Raw genomic sequence first — 26666 nt, 5'->3', positions numbered from 1 at the left:
GTGTCAGCTTTCTGTGATGCTCCATCAGCTGCCATTCCTTCTCTGCAAGCTCCAGGCACTGCACATATCCGAAAGTTCCCAGCATGCACTCGTTTCTGTGTCCCTCCATCCGTCCCATCTCCCCCCATCAGAGTCAGAGACAAACCCTTGTTGCTTCCAAGGAGAAGACATGGCCCAGGAGGGGGAGACAAGGGTGTGTGCTGCCTCTGTCACTTTGGCCACCATTCCTGGTGACAAGCAAGCCCATGTTCCTGCGTTATCTCTGCGCTCTGTCCCTCTGGTCACCAACTCCTGACCAATTCAGCTCCTCGGACAGTGCAGAGATGGGAGGAAGGAGGTGAAGCCAAAGCCCTGGCTTCCGTGGTGCCCCTGCATGGGCCAAGCTCAGGGGGACACAAGCCCTGGTGTCACTGGTGAGCATGACTGCAGTGGCATTCCCAGGATGCAGAGGGACAGTGCAGTGATTTGGCAGCCTACTCAGTAGGAATAAAATTTCCTCTGTCCTATGGGAAGGTATCCTGTCACCGGCCAGATTTACTCATTGGAGTCCTGCAGTGGGAATTTGGGGGCCTTTCCTTCCCTGGTTGTCCAGCAGCAGCTGGGAGGGGCAGGTGCCTTGTCCTGGGCCACAGGAACAGTGTCGTGCCTCAAGGGTTGGACAGATGTTGGTCATTTCCAAGCTGGAAATAGCTCTTTCACCTCCGCGCCTCTGTCCCCAGCTGTGAGCTGGGGTGGTGGAACCTGCTGTTGACAGACAAATGACATGAAGCAAATCTGCTAAGCTTCTGTAGCTGAGTGCAGCTCCTGTGTGACCATGACCCGCTCGGCCACTGCCACCTCCAGACAGGAGTCCTGGGCTTAGGTCCCTGGAGGAGTGCACAGATGGGTCAGCGCCAGTGGTCCCTGACTTGCTGAGACATCTTAGGACCCAGCAGGGCTGGTGGTGGACAGCCCGGTGGTGTACAGAGCTCGTGAGCCTCTCCCTGCATGGGGTTGGAGACACAACCTCCCACTGCGGCTGTGTCTCCACCCCTGACTTGCAGGGTGCACAAGTGGGGACTACAGGCAGCGCCCCCCCCCAGCCCTGGTGGCACCCCAGGCTCAGGTCTGCCAATGTGCTGAGGTGAAAGAAGCCTTTGGGGGCCCTCGGGCTGCTGCGGCCTTGGGTTTGTTAAGAGGCCACATCTACGCGAGACCCAGTGTCCCCAGCTCTGCCCGTGCCATGTCCAGGCATGGGGTTCCCTCCAGCTGGGTCTGCACTCAGTGTGGCCCCTTCCCCGGCCACTCTGAGCTGCCGTGGTGGTTTTGTCCCAGCCTGACTCAGCAGCTGGAGCCAGGTCTCCATGCACCCATAGCCTCTGGAGTTTTGTTGTACGGTTTCTGTGGTAGAGCAGAAAACCTGATACAATGCACAGGCTTTAGGACAGGTCCATGGCCTCTGCGTGCCCTGCTCCACTGTCTCTTCCCTGCCCAGGGACCCTGGCTCCTGGCTGCCTGTCCCCATGCATCCCAGTGGGCTCATTGCAGAGTCTCACCTTCTGGGAAGAGTATGCCCAACCCCCGCCCCCACCCCACCTTGTCCGTGTGGCTGTGTGGCCAAGTCATGGGTGTCCCCTGGCCACTCTCAGCCCTCCCTTCTCCTGGGCCAGGCCTGGCGGTGATCTCATGCTGTTGTGGAACTTGTGTGCCTGGCTCACCCTGCCTGCAGTGGCCTCCTGTGGGCTCTGCTCCCCTCATGCTGGAATGCATGTGTCCCCCAGCCCAGGTGCCACCCACTCCAGGCCTAAATGGAGGGTGATTCCCAGTGGCCAGCCGCACCGGCTCCCCTGCAGTCCCTCTTCCTCTGACACATTTAGTGTTTAGGGTCTCTAAACAGCCATGGACATGGCAGGCAGGGCTCATGAGGTGGGGAGCCAGAGAAGCCCTGTTCCCACCTTGACCCCTTAATTTCAGCTGTACCCCCTCCAGAAAGGCCATTGAGAGATGCACTGTGAAGGCTCAGATCTCAGATTTTCCTGTGCAGAGGCAGGCTTTTGGAAAGCTTGGGGATCGTGGGAGTTGATCTTTTAATGAGTTCCGCAGCTGGAGGTGCTGGAGGTGGTCACTGGGTGGGGACGGGAAGGGTGTGTTCTCATTAGGGCTCATTCTCGGCACCTCTCCCCTCTGCTTCCTGATTCTGGCTGCAGGCAGGGAGCAGTTCTGGCCACACCCTTCCACCACCCCACCTCACCCTTCCACCACCATTTCTTCCTTGGAGTGGCAGCCATGGATGAAACCCACTGAAACCATGAGCCAAAGCCTGTCCCCCTTCAATCAATTTTGAGTGTCTGGTACTTTGTCCCACCGTGGGAAAGTGACCAAGACATGCACTCTCCACCTTCCAGCGCAGGGTCACGGAGCATCAGGGAACTAATACCCTTCCTTCCTCGAGCCCAAGATTCCCAGCATGCAAGGCCTGGGAGGCGGCTGGGCCCTGACACACCAGACACACCTGAAGCCCCTCTGAGCATGCCCTCTCCCTGCCACACACGGGGTCGCTACAGAAGAAGGCCTGGCTCCCAAATGGCCAGCCTGGCAGCGTCCATCTCCTTTCTTTGCTGGCCAGGAGGCGGGGAAGTCACTTTCTCCTCTGGGAAGTGGGTGGGTGGTGACGTCCCCAGAGAGCCACTGTGCAGATGATGGTGAGTCATGTGGGTCAAGTGTCTGGATGCTGTGTGTGCCCAGGAGGCTGAGATGCCCTCCCAGCCTCCAGCCTGGCTGCCCACAGCCTGGACCTACTGCACAAGACCCTGTGGGAGCCACGGCAGGAGCCCCTGGTCTCCTGACCTGCAGCTTGACAAAGATTTGCCCTCAGAGAAGAAGGCAGTGCCAAGGGCCTCATGACCCTGGCCCCTGCTGCCCAGGATACTGTCAGCCCTGACCGGGCTTGCTGGAAACGGGGTTGTCTAGTGCCCAGAGCCAAGGAGGCCAGTATCCTGCCAGTGCTTGTGGGTGCAGGGCTGTGGGCTCCAGAGATGTGACAGCATAGCTCTGGCCATCAGAGACTATGACAGGGACAGGGAAAGGGCACAGCGTCCATCAGAGGTGCAGATGAGAGATGGAACAGGGACACACGGGCGGGGCTCCGTGCCGGCCCTGGGCGTGCTTTGGGCACAGCCAGCAGTGAGTTACCTGGTGTCCCTGCATGAGTGCTGGGCTGGCAACTCGGTGTGGTGGGCAAGCCTGGCCTCCCGCTCCACAGGGGTGCACACTGCACCCTCCCCATGGTCTGCTGCCCGGCTGGAGGTGACCTAACAGGCCCTGCTCCCAAACACAGAGGGACCTCGGTGTCCCCCTGAGCCTGCCCAGGTGCTCACTGCCACGCGCCCATCCCCAGTCTCCTGAGTGTTTACTTCTGCTTCTCCAGAGCCCCAGCTAGACCTGTCCTCCAGCTACACTCAGATCTCTCCCCAGGTGCTGGACAAGAATGGCCAAACCCGGAACACATGACCTAGAAGCAATGATGAGAGGAGCCCGGGGCTTACTTGGCCTTAAATTCTCTGCTTAATTTATTCTAATTCTGGCAAACGCTTCATAACTTAAATGTACTGTTTTACCCCGTTTGAGTGGACAGTTCAGGGACATTAAATGCCTCCCTGTAACCATCACCTCAGTTCGTCTTTCTATCTTTCTCATCTCTCCAGCCTGAAGCTCTGTCCCCAGGAAACATGTTTGTCACCCCCACCCCAGCCCGGTCCTGCTTTCTGTCTTGGAGTCTGCCTACTCCAAGATACAGCTCAGTGAAACCATAGCATTGCAGTGTGTCAGGATTTGGTTCCTTGTTTGCAGCTGAGTAATACTCCCTTGTCTGCTCCAAGTGATGAGTCTGCTTTCGTGGCGTAAGTCGGCCACTTCCATGCTTGTTTCCTTGGCTTGCACAGGGCTGACGTCTTGTCTCAAGAAGCTTCACGTGGCCTAGAGCCCTGCTCCTTCCCGAGTCCCAGTCAGATGAGTCCATGAGACCTTGCTATGTGTGACGGTGTATGGAGTGTGTCCTACATTGCAGGTGCAGCGCCATGGCCCGGGGAGGACAGAGGCTTGGAAGATGCAACCATACAATGGTTGGCTGGTGCAGTGACAGCACCATGGAGCACACAGGCTGTGGCAAGTTCCTCTGCCTTTCCACCAGGAGCTGTGTGGCCAAACCTGGGCAGGTCACCCTCTCTGCGTTCCTATTCGTGCTGGTGATTATTATTGATTTATTGGAGCTGTGGATTTAAGGCAGCCCAGTGCCCAGGTCTTGGAAGACCGTGTCTTGTTGCTCTAGGTTGTCCTGTGGCCCTTGGCTTCCATCTGTCCCTCTGAGCCAGAGGGTGGGAATGTTGCAGGTGCACGTGGCTGTGTCAGGAAGGGTCCCCTCTAGCCAGGGTGCCTGCTGGGCTCTGCCACCGGGCTGCCACCTACTGGACTTCCAAGAAACAGTTCCCACCCACGTAGGATGGTGGGAGTCAAGAGGGTTAGCACCCCACACTTTCCTGGGTTCAGCCAGGTGCACCGCTGCACCGATGTGCTGCACCTCAAGGTGGTGGCCTGGAGTGACAGGGCAGTGTCCCATGGAATCTAGTCACTCTGGCCTGTCTGCCAGTGGGCAGAACTTCGGAGGCAGGCATCTTCCTGCCACCCCTCGGCCTTCGCTCTGCACCAGCACACCTGCCGCCCTCACCTCACCAAGGACCAAGAATGGTCCCTGAGATGTCCCCCTTCAGTGGTCCTGCTCACTCCGCAGGGTCCCCACGCGGCCTCTAGTGAGCCCAGAAGCCACTGGACAGGCACTTGCAGGGCCTAGCAGAACACAGGGCCACCATCAAGCGTGTTCTGGTCTTTTCTGGATCCTGTCGTGCTAGGAAGTTGGGAGGTGCAGGGTGCCTGGGACGGTGGCGGGTGTGTGTGCTCTCATGACCTCACGCCTCACACACCTCACACTTCACACCACACACACCTCACGCTTCTTCACACCACCTCCCCTCACAGCCTGCACACCCGTGCATCACACCCCTCACTCCACACCCCTCGTGTGTGCCTCACACTTCAGAACTCACTCACCACACCACACACGTCATACGCAGCACACATCACACGTGTGTCTCACCATCTCCACCACATGTACCACACTCACCTCACACAGCACACACATCTACAGCACACACTACACACCCTGCACATTCACACACACACAGTTCTTGTGAGCAGGACATGGAGTGGGCTGCCTGGGCTTTGTGGTGCAGGGGCTGAGCAGGCCCCCTTCTCCCAGGGGAAGGCCTTGAGCCTGTGTCCATGGGCTTCCATGGGTGAGCGGGAGGCTGGGGCCCAGCTTAGGGACACCCAGACCAGTGCCAGCTGTGGGTGCAGTGATGGCCCTGCTGTTCTGTCTGCCACCCACCTTGGCGAGGTGACCTCAGCATCTTATTCCCCAGCTCCCCTTTTTCTCCTGCCCAGCACCCCTCCCGGGCTAGTCTCTGAAGCCATGGATGAGCTGAGAGGTCCCTGGCCGCTGTGCTGGAGCTGCCATCCTCACCTCCATGCCATGGATTCTGGGCTCTGACTCAGTCTCCGTCCCCAGTGGAGCCTGTGATGTCCCCTTCTGGCGGTTCTGGGAGCTCCTGAGGAGTCCTCTGCCCTGCTCCCCACTGAGCGCCAGGCTCAGCCTCCGGAAGACGCTGCAGGCTCTTGGTTCCAGCCAGGTGCTGTGAGTTGGGTGTCATCGGCTAAAAATACCGGACAGGAGGGAGTCTCTGTGCTCGGGGCAGTGGGCAGTGTCCTGTGGTCACATGTGGCTCAGGGATGTGCTGCCTATTTGTGGGGGTGATGTCACCCTCAGACGCATGGCACTGAGCGGGAAGCTATCTAGACAGGTGGGGTGGCAGGAGGTGGCTGAGCCCCCATGCAGACCTAGAGCCTCGGGAGCCAGCACAAGCCAGTGATGGGCACCAGGACGGCCTGCTGGTTTCCTTTCACGTGCGTGACATGTCAAGACAGTGACCCTGTGAGGAGAGAGGGGAGGAGCAGCGTCTGGCTCCCCGTTTCCTGTCAAGGATCCTCCACTGCCCCTCTCCTGTCTGCCGTCCATGCCCAGAGCCCAGCACCCGCTCCCACGGTACCTGCACCTCCTCCCCACTCCCCCAGCCCACGTTGCCACCGCATTGTACCCATCCTGGCACTGCGCCTGTGAGCGTGGCCTCCAGAACCCAGTGTCTTTGTGGGCAATGGCCACCTGGGATCAGGGAAGCTCTGGTCCCACAGGACCTCTTCTGAGGAGAGGGATGTTGGGGGCCACAGAGACAGACACTGAGGCAGAGACGTGGGGTGTATCTGTCGGCCAGGGGGTGTCAGTCACCACTAGCATCGGGGGAACAGGAAGGACACCCCTAGGGTGTCCAGACCCAGGGTCTCTTCTGGTTCCTGCCACCCAGTCTGCTGTGATTTGTCACTGCATCGGCAGGAAACTCAAGCACCTTGTCTACTCGGTTCCTACACTGGCCACCTGCAGGGTGGTCTGGCTCTTGGGGCACCCCGGAGCTGCCCTCGGGACCTCCTGCAGCTGAGGAGCAGTCCAGGGCTCCAGGTGTCTGGCACACCAGTACCTGGCTGGCCCCCATGGTGACCTGCGGCCCTGCTTCTTCCTGTGTGGAGCCCCAGGGTGTGGATTTCCACTGGGTGCTTGGTGTCACAGGGCTCACTGAGGTCGCCCTCCTGTGCTCACGAGTGGCATCCTCTCCCTGTGGCCCTCAGTGTTTAGCAAGAAGATTGTTGGGAAGGAGGGTCCCCCAAAATCCCTAGCAGGCTGGGTCTATCAGTTAAGACCCTCAGTGGGTAGGGTGGCCCTGCCTGGGGTGCTGCAGAGGGAGAGGCAAGGTGGTTCCACTGGACGGAGCATGAGGGACACTGGTGGGGACTCATTCTCAAGCCAGGCTGTAGGGGAGGGGCACAGCGTCTTGATCAGGGATTTGGGGGTGACATGGAAATGGTCTGAATGAATGCATATGCACCCCACCCCAGCCTTTGCCTGTCTTCCCCTCTCAAAACCCTGTCCGGGCAACACGGGAGAACCTGCTCTGGGCCACCTATGCCCACCATGGAGGGAGGCTGGGACGCTGGCCATGTCTGGGTCTCACCAGGGCTGGCTCTACCCGCAGAGGTTCTGGGCTTGGGGTTTTCTCTAGAGGGTGTCCTGTGTGGGGTCCACACTCCCACTTGGCTCCAGGCATCATGAAAGCCACACAGCCCACAGGGACACGCAGGATCCCTGCCTCTGCCCCAGGGCTCCCCTGCAGAGTTCTGGGGGAACTTCCGCCTGGTTCCCACCTGGAAATGGTGATCCAGTCCCAGTCCCTGCCGCCTTCTCCCTGGTAGTCATCTTCCCACGGCTGTCACAGATCACCTGGGATGATCTGATGTGTGTGTGGGAGAAAGGGTATTTTGGCTTCTGCTTTTCCGAGGTTCAGTGCCCAGCTGTGTGGCCCCATCAACTTGGATCTGAGTCAAAGCAGAACTGCATGGCAAAGCTGCCCACCTTATGGCCAAGAAGCAGAAGGAGGGGAGGGACAGGCCCAGTGTCCCTCGAAGCTCCAGGGACCCAGCTCCCCCCACCACACCCCACCTCCTCCTGGTGCTGTGGCTGAGCAGGGGACTGAGCTTTGACCAGGGACCTCTCAGGGAGCTTCCCAGCCCGGCATCCACTGAGAGGCCAGCACACCCTGATCTGTAGTGAGAGACAGGGGCACCTGTGTCGCCAGTTGGCGGTCTCATCGCCCCACCCCCTCCCCATGCTGTCCTGGGGTGCACAGGACTCAGGGTTTGGGTTCAGACCAGGTTGGGGTGGGCACAGTCACAGTGGTGCCACGCCTTGAGAGGCCACCCTAGGGGAACCCCAGGAGCAGCTGGCCGGGCACTGTGTGAGCTCTGGCCCAGCACCCTCCTCCTCGCTCTGCAATTTGAATCCCCTGGGATCTGTTATTCATTGAGGCAGAGATTGGCCTCAGACACTGGGACAAAGACAACCAAAGCACAGGGCCCGCGCTGACAGTGGAACCCCTTTGCTGTCCCGCTGGGAGCCAAGGTTCTCTGCTCCCCAGGGTTCTGGCACTGGGGCCCAGGGCACGGGTCACAGAGCGCCAGCCCATAACCCTCCCTCTCCTGAGTTGATCACCCAGATGCAGCGAGGGAAGGTGACCGTCCAGGTCTGGGGGAGTGCTCCACCATCGTGCCGGTCCCCACCTGCCATGGTCTGTGCCACCCTGTGGCAAGGATCACAACTGCCACTTGCTGCCTTTCTTGGCCCTGCCGTCAGCCCTGTGCTGGATGCTGGAGATGCTGTCCCCCTGGCACCCCCTCCTGTCACCTTGCTGTTGCACTGGGAGAGATCACTCAGCTCCATGCCTGCCCCTGTAGCTGCCAGCTGGGTGGGCTGAGCTCCCCAGGGATGGAGTCTCCAGGGTCAGAGATAATGTGGCTTGGGCAGGAAGGAGGGAGGAAGGGCCCCCACGCTGCCCATGCCCCTGTCTCTCTCACCCACTTCGCTCCTGCTCCTTACTGAAGAGTGCAAATTCTGTTTGATCCTTAAAGATAGATGTGTTTGATCACCTCAGAAACAGGTTTCTTTCTTTTATTTTTCCTTTTTTGGTTTTGCCTTTTTGAGTAAGGGTCTGGCTATGTAGCTCAGGCCAGCCTCAGGCACACAGAGATCCTCCTGCCTCAGCCTCCCCGAGTGCTGTGATCACAGGTGTGCTCCACCATGCCCGGCTTGGTTTCCTTTCAGCATACTGCTCACAACAGAGTTCTGTTTAGGGAAATACCCATGCTGAAATGGAGGTGTACGGGGGTGGGGGGTACAAGGTCAGGGGCAGGGTCGGAAGGGGTACTGGTCATTGGGAGCCGCACTGGCCTCTGCTGTCCTGCAGATGGCCGAACGTTCACTTGAGACCAAGGGTGGTTTTTTTTTTCTTTTTTTCTTGGTTGGTTGTAAGATGACTCCTGTGATGGGCTGCAGATAGTAACAGATGGAAATTTCTGTTTTTATGTTGTATTTTTTTTTTAATGTTGTATTCTTTCGCAATTGCAATGACCAGAGAATTTTCTCCTATGTTGGAAAGGGAAATGAAGCCTCACACAGATTTGTTTTAGCAAACAAAAAACCCTGATTGCCAAGTGGTTCGGGGTAACCCCTGCTAAATGGGGCGTTATTGCCGTGTCCTGAGAACCAGAGACCGAACAGGAAGAACAACGCGTTCACACTTGCACGTGACTGACAAGCCGCGGTGGATTGCAGCTATGCGGGGGTGGGTGGGAGGATGGCTAGCGACAGAGGACGGCTGCCCGCCTCTGGGACACAGGACAGATGGCTGCAGTGTTTTCTTTTGGTCATGAGTCTCTTCTGAGACAGGGTCTCACTGTGTAGCTCAGGCTGGCCTTGAACTCAGGGTGATCCTCCTGCCTCACCCTCCTGAGTGCTGGGATGTCAGGCGTGTGCCCCAAGAAGTCTCCCTGAACCTCTCTAAAGCCGAAAAACTTGGAGTTCTCTGCTGGCAGATGTGGCTGCTCCTGAGGGCAGGCCCACAGCACAGGGCCCAGTGCCTCTGGCTGTTGTGGGGGTGGACAGAGCCCAGCAGAAGCCCATGGAAGCTTATATAAAGCCTAATAACTCATAAAAGCTATCAGAGATGAATCACAGTCTAGGACAGGGAGAAGAAGACTCTGACTTGGTTTCTTTTTTTGACTAGGGGGAGCACAGTCAGGAACCTGGGTTCCTTGAAAACCGGGCCAGAAATGCAGGCTCTGCGTCCTGGGTGGGGGGCAGGGGGCCTGGCCCTGCCACTCTCTGCAGGAGGGCGACAGGCTGCCCGGAGGACTGTGGCCCAGGGGCTTAGGGCTTGGGGCTTGGGGCTTGGGCCTGGGCATTGTGGTTACAGGATTTAAACTTAACCCTGCTGGCTGATCTCATCACCGCACCCACACTCGATCTGTGGGAGGTCTGGTTTGGGTCTGGTTGAGTGTAGCTGGAAATCCACACAGGAGGTCAGGAGGCTGGGTAGAGTAAGCAGGAGCTGAGCATATACATGTAATCCTGGCATTGGGGAGGCTGAGGCAGGAGGGCTGCCATGAGGCCAGCTCAGGATACATTGCGAGGGTCCCCCCCATCTCAAAAACTCAAAAAAAAAAAAAAAAGTGGGCAGAGCCCCTCTGGACAATGTCCCAAACTGCAGGAAACGTTTGTCCTGGATTTACACAAACAACCTGCAAAAGCAGGCCCTTGTGTTTGCAGAAGTGGCCCGTGAAGGGGCAGGAGTTTTGAGTGATCCTCCAGCAGTCACAGCTGTCAACAGTCGGGCACTTCTGTGTACCAGTGTTCCCGGGGTGAAGTCGGGTCTGGTTCACAGAGGAAGAGTCCAAGTCTTAAAAAGGCCGAGACTCCCCTGGGTCAAGCCAGGCAGAGCAGGGGCCGGAACCGAGCTGAGGTTGCTGTTTCCTCTTAACCTCACCCTACGTGATCATGGAACAGTGCACAACTCCAACGCCTGACCAGGGCGATTCTGGAGCTAGGAGATAGCCCTGAGCCTGGAACAGAGCCGAAAGGTCACCCAGGTCCACCTCAGAGGTCACTCAGTGCTGATGATCCCTTGCTGCAAGGCCACCGGCCTCCTCTGTCTTAGTAGTGGAAGAGTTTACTGCTGAGTTTGTGTGACTTTAATGGACTTGTTTTCTCCCACAAGATTGTACATAAAACCTTAAACATATAAAGCACATGTAAACAGGTAAACAACATGTGTGTTAATATCCGCTTATTTCATAAATTCACATTCACACAGCACCCAGGGGATAATTAATGGGTAAAAGGGAGGCCTTGCTTTAATTCTGCATTTGATATTGGGGGTTCCAAGTGACAGGTGCTTTGGTGTGTCATGACCCCAAGTCAGCCTGGGGAGCCCCTGCCTGCTGGCTCCTTCTGCAGACCCATAGGGCTGGGTGCCCAGGCAGGGAAAGCTGGGGTGGGGGCCGGGACACCTAGGTGGGTGACCTGATGGTTGGTTTTCCTGAGGGGACCACAACAGGAGGGCCCCGCAGGCCCACCAGGACACTCCTGCTCTGGCTCTGCAGCCCCTGGGAACCCCCCATGCCTCACTCCTGTGGAAGCTGAGCGTGCCTGGCTCCGAGCACACAGGACAAAAGGCAGCTGGGGGTCAGACACCCCATGTCTGGCTAAAGTGCTCTATGCCCAGTGCTCAGCCTCCTGGGGACACCCCTGCACCCCAGGCCCCTGCACCTCCCTTTCCTTGGATTTTTCTCCTCTGCGCCTCCATGGCAGCCCATCCCCCGCCATATGCTATTTCAATTCCGCTCCCATCCTCTGGGTACCATCGTTTAATTTTCTTATGTACTTGGCTGAGTGCCAGAGAGCATTCTTTCAGAATAAAAATGGCAAAGGCTTCTTTCCTCTCCTGGGGGTTTTATGGAAATGCAGCATGGCTCCTGAGCAGCTTCTGGAGCCAGGGGACATCTTCCTTGCTTATGGAAGGGAAATATTTGTTGTGGAAAATTTGAAAACTATGGAGAAGGAAAGAAAGAAAGAATCCATTATTCTGCCACCCAGTGGGAAGCCAGGCTGCTGTGTGAGAGCCCTGCTGGCCAATGTTTCTTGTGCAAGGGCGTGCGGATGAGTGTGTGCCCATGCACACACGCGTGGCTTTCCCTCACACGGCTTGTGTCCTGCACAATGTCACCCAGCCTTCCGCCAGTCGAGTTTTCCAGGATGTCACTGAATCATCATCAAACGTGTGGCCATGGGCCTTACCGGTGTGTGTCACGGAGCCCTGGCACAGTCTGGAGCTGCGTGGCTTCTTGCCACTCCTCTCTGACAAACAACACCCGGGACCATCCCTCGCCGTGTGTCTTTGCTTGTGTAGTGTCTGGGCGTGAACCGGGAGCTGCCTAAAGACCAGCTGGGCTGAGTCACTGGCGGCGGCAGAGGGGGCTGGGCACCTGACAGATGTCCTTATCGCAGGTCTGTCTACTACCAGTGCTTCCTGAAGAGGGATTCTTGGAACCGGGAGTGGGGGCCAGCAGCACCCCTGTTGCCAAACTGCTCCCCACACCCTGTGGTCCCCATCCTCATCTGGCTCCGCAAGTGCCATTGCCTCACTGACTCCTCTGGCCACCACAGTCACTAAAGCATGGGGTCCCCTGGGGTCCCTTTCTAGCCACACCCCCACCCCACTGCTCCCAGCTCCCATTCCCAGGGGCCCCTGGCAGACATGAATCTCTGGTCCATCTCCAGGGTTCTGTCGTATCGAGATCATTACAGGTATACTGGGCCCTGTGGTACACTCCTGTGATCTCAGCACCCAGGAGGCTGAGGCAGGAGGATCACCATGAGTTCAAGACCAGCCTGGGTTACCTAGCAAGATGCTGTATCAAAAAAACAAACAAATAAAAAATTGCATCATCTCTTGGGATTGGCTCCTCCCGGCACCATTCCCTCGGTGTCCACTTGGGTGGTCGCATGGGTGACCAGTTGATGCCTTTTCTGTGTCTCGTGCCAGTGGGGTGTGGAGGTGGCCATGTGTCTGATGACCCACCGCAGAGGGCCACTGGAGCCCCCGCTTTTGCCGACTGCCTGTGTCATTTCCCTGGCACCCACTTTCCGAGTCTCCGAGCCTAGGGTGGCTATTTGTGAGTTGGGGATGCAGCTTCGTTCGGTCCGGCAGGGGAGTTTCCGTGCATGTCGGATCATGGTGCCCAGGCAACAGCCAGTAGAACGTGTCTAACCTGGTGCCCAGCTGCAGCAGTCCCTTGGGGCTGCGTGAAACTCTCCAGTCTCCAGGGCCAAGGTCAGCGGTCAGCAGGATTGGAGGAGGGGACAAAGTGTCCCACCCGCCCCACAGGGACAGAGCCCACCCTTCCTCTGCTACCCACGCTCGGGGCTCAGCACTGTGCTCCCCACATGCTGGGCTCTTGTCTTCACGCGCAGAGAGAGGTGTCGGACTGTAACAGGCAGAACGGTGCCAGGGATTCATTACTCAAAGTTCAGACGCGCCATGAAAATTGTTGCTAAGGCAGTTGAATAAAATTTTTAAAAATTCGCAGCCAGGGTGAGCAGTGGCAGCAAGACAGTGAACATGACTGTGTGTTTTGCGGCCGTCAGCCCCCAAGCGTGACTTCCCTGACACAGACACATCTTTAAGGATTTCCAAAGGTAGCATAGATGTTTGCAGTGGTTTTGACAGGAAACTAGGGTCACCCTGGTCCTCCTGGCCCGCAGGACAATCTCCCCAGGAAGAGAGCACAGCCGGCCTGTGGCAGGAATCCCCGGCCCGGGCTACTCTGGGGCCCGTTGGGGCTGGGCTGGCTGGGTTTGGTTCCGAGCTTAACCCAAACCTCAATCGCTGCCGGTTGGTTGCAGTGTTTGTCCAGGACTTGGAACGCTGCATAACGGAGGACTGCAAATGCCCCTGTGGTTCCCGCTGGTCAGGGCTGTGTGCCAATCCAAACCAGCACCCCACAGACCAACAGGAAGCACTCACCACAGTGGAAAGGGGGGACCTCGGGTAGACCTGGAGACCCAGCCAGCATCGGCCTGGCCCAAGTGGGTTTGCAGGAAGCTCACCAAGGCGTAGAGGGTGAGGGGCCCCAGCACTGTGATCTTCAGGTCTTCTCCCCATGCAAGACCTGGACTGTCTGGAAGAGGGAATCCTCTCTATTGCCAACCCACTTGTGCTGAACCCAACCCGAAATGGCAAGGGGCAGTGGGGTGGAGATGGCAAGAGGTCATTTGATCCCGAAAGCCCAAATCCAGGGACATGGCGCCCCGAGTCCTCGTGTGCCCACCTGGGATCTGCCTTGCCCCAGACCCTGCCCAAGGCCCCCGGTTGGCTCCTTAGAAGCGGAAGCCAGGGTGTGGATTCTTACATGACCATTAGCAGTGTAAGAAAGAGGCAAATATCTTTAAAGGAACACGCTGAATTTCAGAACTGAGCTAGGGCAGAACCCCCAAAGTGCAACCAGCAACCCCCAGAGCAAGGCCCAGCTCTGCGTCCAGGTGTGGACAGGCAGAGATGGACAGGCAGAGGTGGAGGTGCTGGACCTGCGTGGATGAGGCAGAGAGTGAGGCTTTGAGGTGTTGGGAGTGTGGTGGCCGGGTGGCACGGTCCATGGCCTCTTTCCTGGTGCCAGTTTCTTTCTCAAAACCAGGCCTGTCACCGTCCAGCTGGCTCCCCACCTGGGGAATCTGCAGCTGGACAGGAGGCCAGGCTGGAGGTGCCTCGGGCTTCAGCCTATACCCATCAGGCCCCCGGAAAGCCAGCGTCACTCATGGCCTTAGAGCCCAGAGCAGGAGGACGGTCAGCCCTAGGCCTGCTGCCACTCCCTGCTCTCCGTCACCCTGTGCTCCTGGACCCTGGCTGCTGTGTTTAGCCCAGAAGCTACAGTGCATTTGCAGGGGGAGGCTGGCAGGAGGCCTCTCCCAGGAACGGGGAAATCTTTCCTTCCTGCCTTGGTTTTCCAAGAAGATCCTAAAGCCCCAGCCTCCCAAGTCGGGCGCTCAGCCAGGCTGCTTCACCTCCCTTCTCCAGGCCTCTGGGACCCCGCCTCCAGGGCAGCCTGGGACTCCCATGGCACGGGGTTTGCACCAGGGAAGAGGTCATTCAGCATTTAACAGGGGTGCAGGGGAGGGAAAGGGACCCGGACCGCTCAGCACTTTGAATCCCATCCTTGGAAGAGGCTTCTGAACTCAGGATCGATGTCTCCAGCTTTAGCACCTGCTGTGTTCCATCCCTGTCCCTGGCTTCCTGGTCATGGTCAGCGATCCGTCTCACCTCAGCCCTGATTCCCACCCATTCCTTCTACACCCAGTTAAGGTGTTTGACAGTCCCTCTTGAGGGCTTCCCAGGGCTGGTCCTGGGGGATATGGGGTGGGGGAGGGGCTCAGTGGGGATCCTCGTGGGGACGCCTAAGAACCCAGTGCCTCTGGCCAGCAGCCTGCTCTCTGACTTCGTTTCCTGTCACTCCCAGGACCACCGTCCTGCTGACCAGGCCAGGGACAATTTGACCCAAGCTCTGGGTCCCCTTTGCCCTCTTGCACACTTGACCAGGGCCACCCAGGCCCCAGAGACCCTGGGCCAGAAAGTCCCTTCCCCGCTGAGGCCCAGCTGCAGCAGCGCTCTTCTCCTCCTCCTCCTCCTCCTCCTCCTCCTCCTCCTCCTCCTCCTCCTCCTCCTCCTCCTCCTCCTCCTCTGTCATCTTGCAGGGGCTGCTCCCACCTTTCTGAGGTCAAGGGCAGCCTGCCCCATGGGCACAGCTACAGCAGAGACACTCATTCATTGCCATGGGTCCCAGAAGTCCCCAGTTGTCCACTGGGGTTCTTACCAAAATAAAACTACTGCAAATAAAGTGTGGCACAGGATCCTTCTGGGGACATCTGGCAATTCAGAGACCACTGAGGGAGGCCTGTGTCTGCGTCGCTGTGTGTCAGAGCCAGCAGATCCATGAGACTTGTGGGCACCAGCAGTGGCATAGGGCGGAGTGTTGTGCTAGCCAGATGTGCAGTGGATCTTACTTGTCATGTGGCCGGATTAGGAGGCTCCTGGAGAGGTGGTGACTGAATCATGGGGTACTAACTGCTCAGGATTCTTCCAGGGACGTTCACAGCAGAGTGTGCTTCGGAGGTGTGTCCCTCTCTGGCTGGCGTTCTCCCCAGCCACCATGCTGTGAGCAGCTCTGCTTTGCCAGGCCTTTCTGCCATGATGTTCCTGGCGTGGAGCCGGCCCACCAGGGACTGAACCTCCGAAACCGTGAGCCGAGTTAACCTCCCCTTTAAATTGTGTGTGGTGTGTTGTGTCACGGCCAGGGAAAGCTGACCGATGCAGTCAGCTGTGTTATTTTCAGGTAATTCTTTCGAGTCACATCAGCCTGTATTTGGTGCTCACCACTGAGGTGGATGGCACTGATGCTCTTGGCCCATTTACAGAGTGGCAAATTTAGTTTACCCTAGTTATGGTCTTACCCACCAAATGTAGGAAAAACCAGAGCACAGGAGCGATGCTGAAGGACAGAACTGCAACCCCAAAGACATTGCTAGGTTCCTCACTCTGCTGCTAAGAGGAGGCTGGTTTGAATGTGGATCAGTCACCAGCAGACATGGGGGTGGTCCCAGGGTCAAGGATGTGCAGCTGGTGGCTTGGCACTGGGGTGCAGTCCTGATCCCTGGGTTGGCAGGAGCTCTGGGTGTGCTCCAGCGTCCTTGTGTCACTGCATGATGTGGCGTGCATCATGTGCTTGGCACCCAGTGAAGATCAGTGCCTCTGCTGCAGGTGGCATGGGGACTTCCAGACAGAGCAGCCCGACATGCTGCATGGGGAGGGGCAGATGCCCAGCCACAGAGCAGCACCGTCTTCTCGTTTGTGTCTCCTGTCGTGTTTTAATCTCGAGACACTGCCGTGCCAGCTGCACAAGAGGCTTTGGGGTGGTCTGTGGCTGCAGACCGGTCCTCCTGGCTCTGGCTCCAGGCTGAGTGATGACCTAAAGCCTTTCCTTTTCCATGACTCTGACTGTCTCCACATCTCAGGCTCAACTTCCATTTAATTCTGTTTGTTTTGTTTTACTTGCTTTTCCAGACGGATTTACTATGTAGTCCAGTCTGGCCTTGACTCACAGTGATCCTCTTGCCTCAGTCTCCTGAGTGCTGGGATTACAGATGTGTGCTTTCACCCTTAGAAAATGTGGGGCGATGCTCTGCGTGTCTGGATAAAAGGAAGAAATCGCAAAATTATTCCATATGAAGATGGCCCTGTCCCTCCCAACAGGGCTGCCTGCACCTTCAGTGTCCCCGCGCTGCAGTCGGGCCAGTTCTCTCTGTCAGTAACCCGGGCCATCCAGGATCAGGAAACTTGCACAGCCCCTCCTGGTCTGGGCCTGCTGAGGACCGCTGGGGACAGCCGCTGGGGCCGCAGAGACTCACAGACATAAAGCAGCCACATGGCAGAGCACTTCCCTACCTCTTTATCGAGGAGGCAACTGGTGAGATGCCAGCAGGTTCAAGGAGAAATCAGAGAACCACTCGTGGGTGCAGCATGGTCAGAAACTACAGGACATGTTCAAAGTTTTATAAAGTCATTATGGTAAAAGACACGTTGTCAGGAACCTATCTCAGAATCCTCCCCCCCTACTTCAGACATACTCACCCATTGTCCCGACCACTTCCTGCAGCTCTTTCCTGAGGGTCTGTGGCTGTGGCTGCCTCGATGTCCTGAAATGATTTAAAACATTTCTCTTTCATGGTCATTTTGACTTTGGAGAGGAGCCGGAAGTCCCACAGTGCCAGATCTGGTGACTAAGGTGGACAAGGACACAGGGTCGTGTTTTCACAAGCTGCCTTTCTGGGTTGTTGAGTTTTATTTTATTTTGTCTTGTTTGATTTGAGACAGGGACTCACTCTGCAGTTCAGGCTGGCCTCAAACTCATGGCGATCCTCTTGTCTCAGCCTCCCAGTCCTGGGATCACAGGCATGCACCACCACTCCCAGCATGCCTTTCTGTTGGATGGCGCTCAGCAGCAGTGCCCATTGTATTTTTGATCACACCTCATAAAGACACTCAGGAAAAGACTTCCAGAGCTGCTTCGGAAAGTGGCCAGGACAATGGGCTGTGTTCCAAGTACAGAGGGGGATTTTGAGGGGATTCCTGACAGTGCGTCTTTCATTGTAATCATTTTTTAAACATTGACTGCATATTTCAGCCACCCTGGGTCTGTGGAGTAGAGGAATGAACGACACATGGGTTTACCGGCGGACTTAGAATTACTTTCCGATGCCAACACTCAATCCGATCTTTCTTGCTGACTCCAGGTTTCCTTTAGCCTCCCTGCGTTTTGTCAAAAATAATCTTAAAGACAGAGGATTCTCGGTTGCTGAGTAGCTCTCTCCCCTTGTGTGGCTTGCCTGTCAGTGCCTGGTGTCCAGAGTCTGGATACCGTGGGAACTTCTGGGTTTGCCGTGTTGGAAGGTTACACAGTTAGACTTCTGAAAAGGTTTGATTATTTGCCACCCAGAGGCAAGGAAACCACACACACACACACACCTTTCTCCTCTGGATTTTCCCTGTAGTTTTTATAAATTTGGGCAGACTCCTGTCTTCTTAAGGTCTGCATAGTATCCAAGGATTCCAGCTTGCCAAAAACTAGGGTCTTGCTTCCCTCGTGGATGCTGGGACCCCAAGAACCAGGTCAGGTCCCCACCCCACCCTGAGTTTGACCCTGCAGAACCAGCACAGTTCCAGGCCTCAGAAGGTCTGTTCACCCAAGCTGTCCAAAGCAACCCAGGACTCAGTGCTCTGGCAGGGCCCCAACAGGAGGCTCCAGGTCTCCCCCTACGTGGTGGAGGGCAGATTCCTGCAGAGCCCTTGCAGATAACCTCATTGCCATGGAAAGTGGAAGAGCATTCTGCACGTTCCTGGAGGTAGGGAGGGGGGAGAGCTGCCGTGAAAACCAGAGAGCATTTTTAAATGCTTCATTTTAGTTTGCAGCAAATGTACTGTGGAGGGCTCAGGAAGGAGGAGCAGAGGCTTCCTCAAAGCTCCAGGTCAGCCAGGCAGGAGAGAGCAGAGGGGGTTCCGTGTCACCCGCTGGGTGCTCTTTAGATGACTTGGGGCAGTGGGGTCGCTGACCTCCGATGCTTCTGTTTCTCACAGGAAGTGTTGTGGAAACCCTTAAGAGCCCCCTGGTCTGGGGACAGGGTGTCAGAAGCTGTCCAGGGGCTTGTTTCTTGGGGGGCAGATGGCTTGGCGTGTCCCTGCAGCCCTTTACTGTTGCACTCTGTCCTGGCCTCTGAGCCAGAACCCTCAGCCAGTGTCAGAGCTGCCAGATGCCTGGAAATACCAGCTGTCCCTTGTCCAGGCCCATTTTACAGAACATGAAGTCGAGGCACAAAGATACTGCAGAGCTTGCTTGGAGTCACTGAGGCTTGCAGCAGAGTTGGGGACCCCTCACTAGGCACCCTAGCCCCCACTCCTATGGCAAGACAGCCCTGGGCCATATGCTGGTGCCGGGCCACTATCATCTCCCTCCTGTGATGTCATACAGACCCTAAGGCGTCCTCCGCCCCTTCACCTCTGGGGGTATAGGGAGCCATCAGACTCAGCAAAGAGGGACAAGTGGGGAGACCAGAGTGGACCAGGAAGGAGGCCACTGCAGCAGTTCAGGCATGCCAGGGCCATGCAGGGACGGCAACCTTGGGACAGAGTGACGCAGTTGGCGTCAGGGCCAAGGCAGAGGTACAAAGGGTGTGACCCTAAGGCGCAGACGCTGCTGCTCTGCATCCTCATTGCTGGCCCCGCAGCACACAGGAAGTGGCACAGGGTGCAGAAGGGCTGAGCTCACGGGACGGGTTTTTCCCGTCGTTCCCTCTTTGTGAATGAGTAAGAGCACAGACTAACGGTGGCTTTCAAACTCTGGGCCGTGGCCACAGGGACAGCCGCTCAGCCTTGCTGAATGGCTTTGATCCCTTTGACAGAATCACTCAGCTTCTGTCCCCAAATACAAAGCCCATCTTCTGTTTCTAAACTGGCCAACTTAAATTTCCTTTCTCGCGTCACACCCCCATGAGGTAGTTGGAGACGGCAATGGGACACCCTTGCCCATTGGGAATTTTGTGCCACCTGTGACCAAGGTCACCTGCAGGTGTGCAGACCTGCTTGATCACTATCTTTCCTGACGCTTGTCAGTGAACAGAGAACGAAGTAGAGTTTCAGATGTGCACAATGACATCCCGGTGCCATGCCTATGGTTTTGCTTTGTGAACTGATCCTTCCGGCCAGGGAGAGGATGCACGTGGAGTCTGACATCACCATGGAAACCAGTTGCCCCTCCTGTCTCACCGCCTGTGGCTTCTCTGTTTTGTAGGTGGTTTTCAGCAAGTACTGCAACTCCAGCGACATCATGGACCTCTTCTGCATCGCCACCGGGCTGCCGCGGTGAGTGCCACCAGCTGGCTCGAGGGGGCCCTAGGAAGGGGGGTGCAGGGTGAGGGCAAGGCATGGAGCCCTGGGCTTTGCAGTCAAGGAGCCAGGCCCTGCAGAGCTCAGGCACTGGGCCAGATTCAGCAGAAGCCCCCTCGAGAGTCGGGTTTTCCTCGCATCAGTGTGTTAGCTCTGGAGAAAGGAAGCCGGTTGTGTCTGGGTTTGGTCCCTTTATCTTGTGGGCTTGTTAGCAGCCAGCAGTTGGCCCAGGACTCAGACATGAGCCACAAGGACCAGACACTTGTCTCCCAGAGGGGTTCACCTTCTCAACCAGCTTTGTACAAACCTGGAAATCCTCCAGGACAGGCTGAGCATCCCTCCTCCCAAAGGCTGGAGTCCAGAGGTCCCCCAGATTTGAGCATTGTGAATGCTGTTCTGATGTCTCAGGGCACAGTCTACCCACGGTGCCCTATGCTGCTGTGAAGAGGCAAGGTTCCCGTGTGAGCTTGGGGCCCCTCTTGGGGCTGGTCATGGTGTGTCCCTGTGTGAGCGAGTTCAACTCTGAGACGCCTTCAGCCTAGAGCATTTTGGAGAAGGATTTCCGTCCATGTTCATGCCCTGATTTTGTGACCATAAGGAGAGAGCAGGAGTAGTGTGGGATTAGCTCAAAGGTGAGGCTCAGGGTAGAATGAGATGATTCCCAGGCAGGTAAGAAAGGGGGGCTCGGAGAAACCCATGCACCTGGATCACAGTAAATGGCAGTGTAAATACCCTGCAGCTTGGGGTGTCCTGTCTGAGGCATGTGCCACAAATGCACATGGATTACTGCTTGTAACAAGCCCGGGGGTCAGGTGTCGCCTCAGATGCACGGATTCTAAAACATTGCAGCTGCGGGTGAGACAGCCTCAGCCACTTGGCCAAGGCACAGTTAGCACCTGCAGCTGTGCTGTGGGAGTCACTTGTGCCGGTTTAGACAGAAGCCCGAGGACCCAGGGTTGAAAGGCACGTGGCAGATTTGCTGTGGGCCGGTTTTCAGTGCTGCGTTGCGTGTACCTTGGTTTTGCCGAATCTTCCAACTCCACCAGTTAGACCCAACCCATTCCAGTTGCCATGTTAAATCAGTTGCCGTCCTGCAGGCCCTTAGAAGCACACGCAGCTGACTAGGGCCATTGAGTTCTATATGTAGGCGAAGGGTCAGGGTCCTCAACCCCCGTGCCCTGGTTCTTTCAGTGAGCCCGGGGCCACTGTGCACACTGGGGGACTTGCTAACGTGAGTGTCTTTCAGGAACACGACCATCTCCCTCCTGACCACGGACGACGCCATGGTCTCCATTGACCCCACCATGCCGGCGAATTCTGAGCGGTAAGAGGCCAGGTCACCGTGGGCTCTATCTGCCAGCTCTGTGTTGCAATGGAGGCTCTGGGACTAGTTTTTAAAATGTGTTTCTGCAGGGAAGTCTGCATTAGGAGAGATGGATTTAAGGGAGGGTAGGGGAATGGAGGGAAGAGAAACAGGTTATATCACATACAGGTACGATTCTCTGTGATGAATGTGATGGTTATGTGTATCTGAAATGTACCAATAAAATCTAATTTAAAAAAAAGGAACATACAGATGGTGGCCCATGCCTATCATTCCAGCACTTGGGAGGCTGAGAGGTTGCCCCAAGTTCAAGGCCAGCCTGGGCTGCATAGTGAGTTCAAGGACAGCCTGAACTACTTGGTGAGACCTTATAAATAAGTGAGATAATAATAATAAAGCAGAGATAAGGGGAGGGTGGGAGGGAAGAGGAAGGAGCCAGATTCCCAGGTTTCTTTGTATGAACCCACATTCTTTCTCAGTAGAAGTGCTGCAAGACAGTAGTGTTCAGGGGGAAACTGAGTCACAGAGACAGGGTGGGGCACAAGCGATAGAGCCAGGCTTCCGTCCCCAGGCTGCGTCCTTAGCCAGAACGGTCCTTCGTAAGCCATCAGCCTTCTCAGCTAGTGGCTCCCACACTCAGCCACTCCAGGGCCCCAACAGCCAGTAGCCCCCCCCACACACACACACCTAGGCTTCTATGAGAGACTGTGGTGTGAGGTGTGTGAACTCACTCCTGTGTCCCTGCGAATGAGGGAGGTGACGGCGAGGTGTGTGCCTGCCCTCCATGACAGTGGCATTAATGAGACATGTTCCAGGTCTAACTGAGAACCCGAGTCATCGCAGTGGTCACTGCTCATGGGGCGCTGTGTGGGTCCCTCGCGTTTTCTGTAGTTTCCTTTTGCAAAGGCGAGTGTGTCCTCTGTGTGAGACGGTGACCTGCTGGTCTTACCCAGTAATTCCATGGTCAATGCCATGCGCTTCATATTCCCCTTTTTATTTTTGCAGCAACGGATGCAGGCCTACATTCCTGGCCCTTTTTATTTTTTATTTTTATTTTGAGATAAGGTTTTGGTAAATTCCCCAAACTGAACTTGAACTTTCAGTCCTCCTGCTTTACCTCCTGGAGAGCGGACAGCAGAGGCTGCTATGCTGGCTTGTGTTTCTCTCTGAACAGCGCCAGAGAACCTCTGATGGGACAGGAAGACCACAGATAGTGACTTCAGGTCTGGGGGCTAGAAACTGACATCAGGGCAGCTCTGAGGCCGCCTCCTGGGTGCAGAGCTGCCTTCTCCCTGTCCTCTGCCCATGGTGGAGGTGGAGGGGACAGAACCAGAGTCTGCTTCCTTGTCACCTGTGAGGGTGTGAATCCCATTTCTCATCCGAATCCCTTTGTCTCTCCACGCCCCACCCACTGTCCGGATGGGGTGGCACGGTGACCGAGACACCTGAGTCTGTGCCCAGCCACTGTGACAGCAGCCTCCACTGTTCCCAGTGAAGAGTGTGACCGTGGCCTAGTGAGGGTCTGGGACAGGAGCACTGAGTTCTGGTTCGCTGTTCTGTCACCAGCACCTGCTGATGGTGACCGCTCCGTGCAGGCAGGAGCAAGCAAGGGACCTGAACAGGTGACCACTGACCGTTCCCAGGCCAGGTGCTTTGTCCTGTCCCTGGGTTCCTAAGATGCTTTGCTGATGAAAGAGGTGTAGTTGGGGTTTTCATCTGTGGGTACAATTGTCCTTCTGGCAGGTGGCAGGCCCTGCCCCCCAGCAGCCCACAGCTCCATCTCACTGCCAGCTCTGAGTCTGTCAAGCTGCCGGGCACAGCGGGAGCCTCTCTCCCGATCTTTTCCAGTCCCTCCTGGCTTCACCAACCCCTGCCCTCTGCCTGATTTCCATGGACTTCAGAGCCCTGTGCTGGCCCTGGCCCCGTGTCTATGGCAGTGCACTGCCATCTGCCATACGTGCTGCCACATCCCCTGCCCAGCCCCCTGGGTGTTGAGATTTACCAGAGTGACACCACCGAGGCCCTGGATGTCTTGGCTGAGCCACTGGCTCCATCCTGTCCTGTCCCTCCGAGATCACAGAGGTCCTGAGTCCGGACGGAGCCAGAGAGAGAAAGCCACCTGCCTGGGCAACACTGGGATGGATTTGGACAATCAGGTCAGAATCTCAGGGGCCAGACTTGAGGATTGGATGCCCATGACAAAGTCTGTGTCACTGATCAAGTGTGAACGTTGTGAAGGAAGTCCACTGTTCTGATGGCATAATTAGGACATTTAGAACTCACCAGAGGACTTAGAACACTTTAAGGAGGTAATTTTTAAAAAGGGAAGAATAAAACTGGGCCTGGTGGTGCGTTCCCATCTTATAATCTCAGCACTTAGGAGACTGAGGCAGGAGTGTCTCCATGGGTGCAAGGCTAGCTTAGGTTATATGGTGAGACCCTGTCTCAAAAAGAGAATGCGGGGGGAGCTGGGGGTTTAACTCAGTGGCATAAGTGGCCTGCCTTGCAAGCGCGTGGTTGTGAGTTCGATCACCGGTACCAATTTAAAAAAAAAGGAAAATGGGAAACACAGGAGGCCTGGGAATGTACCTCAGTGCAGAGCATATGCTTGGCAGGGCTGAGGTCTGGTTCTGGCCCCCGATACCTACGGTCTAACTCTAACTCCATCATTCAAGTTCCCCGCGCTCGTCTCTCGCAGCATGGGGTGGGCATCTGGGACAGCCCCTCACCGCGGTGCCCTCTTCTGTCTTACAGCACGCCCTACAAAGTGAGACCGGTGGCCGTCAAGCACCTGTCCGGTAAGGCCCTCCCTGCCTCCGCCATTGATGTTGAAACAGAGGAAGCGACTCGAACCTGTCCCCTGCAGTCCTGCAGCCACTGAGCCACACACTGCCGCAGACACTGCCCTCCCGAGCCCCCCTGGTCCCTGGGGACTTAGCCTTTGCAGGGTGACACTGCCTCAGGCCCAGGCGTGTGGTCAGGATCCTGTTTCCCTGAATTGAGAAATCGCTTTTGTCTGGATGTGAGGCTGGTGCAGAAGTACTTACCTTTCGTGCTTTTGGAAAATGTGTGCACCTGCCCTAGCCAAGGCCCCGCCTGCAGCGTCTCCCTGAAAGCATGTTCTGGTGCATGAGGGCACCTTGTGAGCGGTTGCCTGTGGGGGGCAGCTGAGAGCATCAAAGCCATCACTGCCCTCGGGAAGCTGCTTCAGAATGGATGCAGGCAGTGTGGTTCCAGATTAGCTTGCATTTGTTTCGATTCATTCTGTTTCCTGAGCCGGGGTCTTACCCTGTGGCCCTGGCTGGCCTGGAACCCGCAGCGATCCCCCTGGCTCAGCCTCCCGAGCGTGTGCTCGTTTCCCTCTATCCAGTGTACCCCAGGCTGCAGAGCGGCCCAGCAGTGCTTAGACTGAGCCCCACTCTTCTGCCAGGGTGGCAGCAGTGGCCTCTTCGGGTTCTCCGTCCCCATGGGTGCATGGCGGCTTGTGGCATTTTCGTCTGTGTCTTCCTGGTGACTCGTGGCCCTGAGTATTTCCAGCATTCACTGCCATTCATCAACCTCCTTTGTGAGGCATCCATCTGTCTGTCCCTCAGCTCTAAAGGACGCGTTGCCCGCACTCGCTTCCCTATCGTTCTCTGGTGAGCGGCTTTCCAGGACCCTAGGGGTGACCTTTGAAGTGGGCCCAGTTTTATTGATTTTGTTCCTTAATAATCCGGTTTTGTCTTTTATCAGTTCTGTGCTTTTACTCTACCGTCAAAGTAATCGGAGTTTTTCGTATGGTTGTGAAGCCGCCTCCTTGTTTTTCTCAGGAGTTTTGCAGTTGCTGCTTGTACAGCTCTGTTATTTATTTATGGACATTTATTTCAAGGTGCTGGGGCCACAGCGCAGACTGTGTGATCAGTTTCCTGTTAAATTGTATGTGCCACGTGAGACAAGACTGTAGGTTTCTTTTCCTTTGTTAAATTTAATTTAAAGTTTTGGAGGAGGAGTGGTTACCAACTAGGATTTAAAACACCCTTGGAGAGACGGTGTGCGTGGCAGTGGGCCTCAGCATCCCGTCTATAAGGTGACAGCATTCACAGGAGACCACCAGGTCCTTTAATTAATTAATTTGCCTGTTTGCCTGTTATCTTTCTGCAGGGGACCAAAGCCCAAGCCGTTGCACTGAGCTACCATCCTTGCCTGTTTATTTTTAATTTTTATTTTGAGACAGGCTCTCAAGAAGTTGCTAAGTTGCCCAGACTGGACTCAAATTTGTCATCCTCCCTCCTCAGCCTCCCAGAGTGAGGGCAGGCACCATCATGCCCTGTTACTGGTTGCTTTAACTTGTTTTCTGCTTGAGTTGCTTTCTTATGAAAACTCCAAGCTCAATTCTTTTGACAGTAGATGGTATAATAAAAATTACTGGTTTTATGCCGAGTGTGGTGGCACACGCTTGTAATCCCAGCACTTGGGAGGCTGAGGCGGGAGGATCCTTGCAAGTTCAAGACCAGCTTGGGCTACAGAGTGAGCTCAAGTGCAGCCTGAGCTGCAGAGAGAGACCCTGTCTCAAAAAGACAAAAAAAGCTAAAACGCTTTTTCTAGTATAAAATTACTTTTCAGTATAAAAAGCTTGTCACGCCTTTGACTCAATAGTATTTTATTTGGATTTTATCAGCACCACGTCCAGCGCCCTTCCTCCACTCTCCGTCTGCCCAGAGTCCACTCTACCCTTCCGGTCTCTGGCTCTCATGGGCTGAGCCCGCTTCTTGGACCCCCTTGTTACCCTCAGAGCCTCAGAACTGCACCCAGAGTCCCCTGCTGGCCTTACTGGCCTCCCTCGAGATCAACTCAGGTGTAGGTTCAAGAGGGAATCAGGGGGCATGATGTCCCCGAGACATCACGGGCACCCTGTTGCACAGCCAGGATGCATTGCTGTGGTCACGCCCAGCCAGCCAGGAGCAGGAGAAAGAGGAAGAGGAGCAGGAGGAGGAGGAACAGCAGGAAGGGGAGGAGCAGGAGGGGGAGACACAGGAGGAGGAGGACAGCTTGTGCTACCCAGGGTGCCTTTATCCACACTCAGGTGACCCCGTGCATGGGTCTCTCCAGGCCCACATCCTGTTCCTTAATACACGTCTTGATGGTTGTAGACTGATAGTCTCAGGACAAATAGTGTAAATCTCGTTTCCTTCATCTTTCTCAAAAATATTCCTGCTTTTATCTTCAATGCATTTTCGGGCCCATCTGACTATTGCTGCCAAAAAAAAAAAGTTGTGAGTCTGCTAGGACTTACGAAAAATCCTTTGAAACGCACGGCACGATTTGGGAAAGTTCTCGTCTTAATAATG

General features: G+C 56.1%; 1 protein-coding gene across 4 annotated transcripts in view; it reads left to right on the top strand.

The window, feature by feature from the left end:
• The window catches only part of Pde9a (phosphodiesterase 9A), a 68125-nt gene that overhangs the window by 1566 nt on the left and 39893 nt on the right, over positions 1-26666 (top strand). For all 4 annotated transcript variants that reach the window (XM_063224558.1, XM_005001008.4, XM_003463962.5 and 1 more), the window contains exons 2-4: positions 19921-19991; positions 21262-21339; positions 24094-24137. In XM_063224558.1, coding sequence (XP_063080628.1) covers positions 19921-19991; positions 21262-21339; positions 24094-24137 — 193 coding nt within the window. The remainder of the gene's footprint in view (positions 1-19920; positions 19992-21261; positions 21340-24093; positions 24138-26666) is intronic.

Source organism: Cavia porcellus, unplaced genomic scaffold (genome assembly GCF_034190915.1).
Source record: "Cavia porcellus strain 051 isolate PalLab524CR breed Dunkin Hartley unplaced genomic scaffold, mCavPor4.1 scaffold_15, whole genome shotgun sequence".
NCBI lineage: Eukaryota > Metazoa > Chordata > Mammalia > Rodentia > Caviidae > Cavia > Cavia porcellus.
This window is presented reverse-complemented; position numbering and strand designations above follow the sequence as displayed.